At 45.3% G+C, this 6,000-nt stretch overlaps 1 protein-coding gene across 7 annotated transcripts in view; it reads right to left on the bottom strand.

The window, feature by feature from the left end:
* Positions 1 to 2,470: 2,470 nt before the first annotated feature.
* The window catches only part of tln2b (talin 2b), a 293,811-nt gene continuing 290,281 nt past the window's right edge, over positions 2,471 to 6,000 (bottom strand). For all 7 annotated transcript variants that reach the window (XM_068015241.1, XM_068015242.1, XM_068015244.1 and 4 more), the window contains one exon: positions 2,471 to 2,991. In XM_068015241.1, coding sequence (XP_067871342.1) covers positions 2,863 to 2,991 — 129 coding nt within the window. In that variant the 3' untranslated portion in view covers positions 2,471 to 2,862. The remainder of the gene's footprint in view (positions 2,992 to 6,000) is intronic.

Genomic DNA, 6,000 nt, shown 5'->3' with positions numbered 1-6,000 from the left:
AACAACACTCAAGAAGCTCGACACCATCCAGGACAAAGCAACCCACTTGATTGGTACCCCCATCCACAAACATTCACTCCCTCCACCACCGACGCACAGTGGCAGCAGTGTGTACCATCGACAAGATGCACTGCAGCAACGCACCAAGGCTCCTTAGACAGCACCTTCCAAACCCACAACCTCTACCAGCTGGAAGGACAAGGGCACCAGATGCATCGGAACACCACCACCTGTAAGTTCCTCAAGTCACACACCATCCTGATGTGGAACGATATCTGTTCCTTCACTGTTGCTGGGTCAAAATCCTGGAACTCCCTTCCTAACATGTGGTGTACCTACACCACATGGACTGCAACAGTTCAAGAAGGCAGCTCACCACCACCTTCTCAAGGGCAATGCGGGATGGGGCAATAAATGCTGGCTTTGCCAGCGACGCCCACATTCCATGAATGAATAAAAAAAAACCGTGCCATTCAATGAGATCACAGCTAACTCCATATCCCCATATCCCTTAATACCTTTGGTTAACAAAAATCTGTCAATTTCAGATTTAAAATTAACATTTGGCCTCACATTAATTGTTGTTTGAGGAAGAGAGTTCCAAACTTTCATCACCCTTTGTGTGAAGAAGTGTTTTCTAATTTCACTCCTGAAAGGTTTGGCTCTAATATTTAGACTGTGCCCCGTGTTCCCCAACCAGTGGAAATAGTTTCTCCCAATCTACCCTATCCGTTCCCCTTAATATCTTGAAAACTTCGATCAAATCACCCCTTAACCATCTAAATGCCGGGGAATACAACCCTAGTTTGTTTAATCAGGCAGGGAAGTTCAGAGCTTTGGGCCTTGGCAACTGAAAACACGTGTGCCAATGGGGGAGCAATTAAAATCGGGGATGCTCAAGAGGCCATAATTAGAGAAGCACAGATACCTTAGAGGGTTGGAGGGCTGGAGGAGATTACAGAGATAGGGATTTGACATCAAGGGTGAGAATTTGAAAATTGAGGCATTGCCAGATTGGGAGCCAATACAGGTCAGGGGTGATGGGTGAATGAGAATTGGGGCAGCCAAATTTAGGATGAGTTGCAGTTTACGGAGAGTGAAGTGCAGGAAATGATGCTGGGGAAAAGTCCTGTCCATGCAAGCTTGCAGAAAATCCCCTCAGGAGACTCAATTTCCTTTGAAACCTTTTATTTCTGTGAATACAAAAAATAGTTTTTGTGGCTGATAAATTAGCAGTTTATGTTACATACAGTAATACATTCTGTCATGGCAGAGTTATACGTGATGCTTCATTTAAACTTTGGGTCATAGGAAGTCAGGCAAGCCAACAGGAGCTCGCAAAAACCAACAATCTATTTTGCACGTGCATCGTTCCTTGTTTAAAAAAAACATACCATCTTAAAAACGATTCAAACCTAAAGGCCGATATGTGATCATTTTACTCAAATAATTTCACTACATTAAATTTAATTTAAAATAAAAAATTCAAATTTCTCAGTGGTTTCACAAAACAGATGGATGGTTGTACATCAGGATCTTTCCAATACTAGCTTATAGATGCTGAGATGACAGAGCCCGGCTGGGAGATGCAAGTCTGTCTTACTGAGAGTTACAATGCATCTTAACGCAGGTGGAATGCAATTTCCAAAAGAAGAGGGGAGTATAATCACTTTGCAGCACATGGGAGGTACAACTCAAAAAAGAAAACCATACGAGGGAAGTAAGGGGAAGGTTTAAATCAGCAACTCCCTCGGGCATTAAGACTTTGGGAACACTATGTAACACATGGCAGGCAGGCATTCATGCTGGGTGGCTTTTAGTGGTTTCAGTGCTACCAACAAGGGCAGAGTATTGTAGCCAATAGAAAGCAAATTTTAAAAAAAAAGTGTCAAAGCAATTTTGCAGCTAATATGGCAAACTGACATGAACCAGATGGTTCGGGAAGAACACCACAGGGGGTGTCCATCACCTTGAAATATTACAAGCACTCGGAAAACAAAGGCAAGATACCTCGAAATTTCCATGCACCCTTTAAGAATAGTGCCTTTTAGTGCATATCTGTATTTATTTCACTGGGCCGTCAGGTTTGTAAACACAACATGGCTTTTGTTCATTTTGAATTCTTTTTTTTTCAGCCGCTTTCCAAAGTCAAACCTCTGCAAAAACGGATGATAGGGCAATAGTGAGTAGATGATATAACCACTACTGCACAGCCACGCGATACACACAAAACAGTCCCAAGGTAAACCCGCGAAGGTTTTAGACAGGTTGTGTTTGTGCTGAGAGAAAGCTAACTCCATTCAAGCGACACCCTCATTCTCCACTCATTATTGGCGTAGGCCAACTTGAGCAGGGATAAACTCTTCACAAAGACAACATTGATGAATCCTGCATTACTTCAAAAAGTCCTCTGCGCACACCCCGCCCCCCCCCCCCCGCCACTACAGTAAACCCTCCCGCCCACACCCCGCCCCAACCGTCTATTAACTCTTGGCACATCCACAGGATAGTTTCCATCTTCCTACATCAACCTAGCAGGACAGACTCAGACCCTCCGAAACAACTTCTGTACATGAACTTCTTCCTGCTGCACAGAACGTCTTGTGGTCTGGCCCTATTAATCTTCTGTCTGTAAACTTCCCTGATATGTATTTAGTGCATGCAAGCCTTGGGAGTACAGGAAGCCAAAACTAAACTAACATATTCTGAACTACAATCTATAATTGGATAAATCCAAGTTGATGCAATGCTCCACCTCCATGGCGTACAACACGATCAGCTTTCCAATCGGAAGTGGCTCAAGTTCTGAAAGTACTGAGATCCGTTTGATGCAGAACCCGTCTGGCTGAAAACATCCGACACTTAGCTTTCATCTTCTCGCAGTTCTGATGGTAGAAACTTGTACTGTTGCTGGCGGATTTGTGCAAGCTTCTTGCGAGCTTCTTCCAGCTCCTTCTCCTTCCTCAGCATCTCCTCTTGGGCTGCAATGATCTGCACAAAAGCCAAAAGGTGTCATTTTGCATCAATTGACCCCAACTGCAAAAACGAAAACAGTTTGCAACAACTTGCATTTATAATCACCCCTTTGAGATGGGAAAACGTCCCAAACTCTTTGCGGGAGCGTAATCAGACAAAATTTGGCACAGAGTCACACAAGGGGATATTAGGACAGGTGACCAAAAGCTTGGTTAGAGGTAGGTTTTCAGGAGTGACTTAAAGGAGGAAAGCGAGGTAGAGAGTTGTGGGGAGGGTATTCCAGAGCTTGCGGCTGAGGTAATTGAAGGCACGACCGTCAATGGAGCAGCAATTAAAATCAGGGATGCAGAAGAGGCTGGAATTAAAGGAACGCAGATATCTCGGATGATTGTGGGCTGGAGGAGTTTATAGAAATAGGGAGGGGGCGAGGTCATGGAGGGATTTGAAAACAAGGATGAGAATTTTAAAAATCGAGGCATCGCTTAACTGGGAGTCAATGTAGGTCAATGAGGCGAGCTTAAAAATCAAGAGGAAAATGGAAATTCAGAGTTCTGGGAGCTAGATTGTGAGGATAAAAGTCATCTCTCTCTGCATTTGAGGCAGTCTCAAATCGAGCTCCACATGAACTTTGGGTCACTGCACAGAATTTGGCAGCACTATCCAGAAAGGTCATAGGCCACCGGTTAATGGATAACAGTATTGGATGCTCTTCAAAGTTCCAAACTTAGACACATTGCTGGAAATAGCAGTGAATGCAGCTGCCTACACCGAGCAGATAAACCGAGCGGGAAATTCAACCCCTAAAGCCTGTTCCACCATTTAAATTAGATCATGGCTGATCTGTGGCTCAAATTCAATTTCCCACCTTTGCTCCATATCCGAAACACCTGTAGGTCTCAGCCTTGAAAATGTCATTTGATGGTAGCCTTGGATTCCCACTTTGCCCGGAGTTAAAAAGGGCTTCCTGATATTTTTTCCTGATTTACCTCACTCTAGTTTTCAGACTGTGCCCTCTTTTTCTGGATTCCCCCCCACCAGAGAAAATGGCTTCTCTATATCTACTATATTTAATCCTTTCATCATTTTGAACAGCTCAAATAAATCACCCCCAGCTGCAAGGCAATACAAATCAGGTTGATGCAACCTGTCCTCATAATTGAACCCTTTAAGTCTGGTTCATCTTGGTCTTACAACAAGTTATATTTATATGGTGCCTTTAATGTAACAAAACATCCTAAGGCGCTTCGCAGGAGCATTATAAAACAAAGTATGACACCGAGCCGCAAAAGGAGATATTAGGTCAGATGACCAAAAACTTGGGCAAAGAGGTAGGCTTTAAGGAGTGTCTTAAAAGGAGGAAAGTGAGGCAGAGGTTTAGGGAGAGTATGCCAGAGCTTGGGGCCTAGGCAAATGAAGGCATGGCTGCCCATAATGGGGCGATTAAAATCAGGGATGCTGAAGAAGCCAGAATTAGAGGAGCGCAGATATCTAGGAGGGTTGCAGAGTTAGAGATTACAGAGATAGGGAGGGGCGAGGCCATGAAGGGATTTGAAAACAAGGATGAGAATTTTAAAATCAAGATGTTGCTTGACCACGAGCCAATGTGGGTCAGCGAGTACAGGGGTGAATGGGATTTGGTGCGAGTTAAGACATGGGCAGCAGAGTTTGAGAGAGTGGAATGTGGGAGACCAGCCAAGAGTGCACTGGAATAGTCAAGTCTAGAGGTAAGGAAGGATTGAATGAGGGTTTCAGCAGCAGATGAGCTGCATCATTGTTGGAACAGTTTATACTGCTTGGTGGAAATCGATATTGCAGAAATAACAAAGTAGTATTTATGAGCGTATAACATATGGCTTTCTATATAAAATTATAGATTGTTCGCTATGAAATCAACATAGTCAACAGTCAGACCAGACCTATGGACTGAATTGTCTTTGTGCTAATCGCTTTGGTTTGGAAATTTACTTGTTCAGAATTGAATTAGCACTGGATTCTCTCTGGACACCACCATGCGAGATTCAGAGGGGAGGATTTTATGTAGGTGACAAGGGTCTCGGCCACCGGCTGAACAGCTGGTGAGAGCCCCACGTCACCTCCTCTGGGAAAGGCCTGCCACATTATGTACCAATTAGGCACTTAGGTGGGCAGCAGCGGGCCTTCCCCAGGATTAAGGACCCCAGCGATGGAAGTTCCGCCTGCTGAGAGCTGCCGGCCAATCAGAGGCTGGCAGCTCTTTTACTGAGCAGCGCCACCGCGCAGGTGGTGGCTGCTGCCGGAAATGCACTACCCGAGGCCCAGGATTGTTGATGGACCCAGACCACAGGCGAGTCATGGTGAGAGGAGATTTTGGGGGAGGGGGTGGGGGGGTCAACAGCAAGGGCAAGGGGTGGCTCTCAACAGCCCCCCCTTCCCGATGCCAGGTTCCTCGATCAGGCACTGAGTGCCTTTGAATGCGGCATCCCCCAACCCGCATGGGTTTGCTTAGCGTGCTCCCCGTGTGGTGACAGGACCACCCGCCACTTGGCTAATACCAATAGCAGCAGGATGAGGCTCTTAATTGCCCCACCCACCAACCCGCCCGATTAAATGTTCTCCCCGCCTCCAAACTCACCGGGGGGGGGGGGGGGGGGGGGAGAGCATTAAATACCTCAGAGTGTGAGAATTAACCCATTCATTAGCACAAATAGCGCTTACACTGACAAACACAAAAACTCTCCTCGCCTTACCCATTTCCTCTGCCCCAGAAGACTGGAAGAAATGTCTTTAAAGGGAATTGGATAAATAAATGAAGAGGAAGAATTGGCAGGTCTATGAGGAAAGAACATGGGAATGGGACCAATTGGATAGCTCTTTCGAAGCCAGCACAGGCGCAAAGGGCCGAATGGCCTCCCTCTGTGTCACATCATTCTATGACTCGAAGTATCTTTTTTAAAGGAGACAGGGTAAGGATGAACTGCTGTAACTTGCTTCTTAAATTATTAGTCTAAATATTTATACAGATATTAAAGTGATAAATTGGTGAAA

Source organism: Heterodontus francisci, chromosome 35 (genome assembly GCF_036365525.1).
Source record: "Heterodontus francisci isolate sHetFra1 chromosome 35, sHetFra1.hap1, whole genome shotgun sequence".
NCBI lineage: Eukaryota > Metazoa > Chordata > Chondrichthyes > Heterodontiformes > Heterodontidae > Heterodontus > Heterodontus francisci.
The sequence above is the reverse complement of the archived record's forward strand: the minus strand, read 5'-3'. Positions and strand labels throughout refer to the sequence as shown.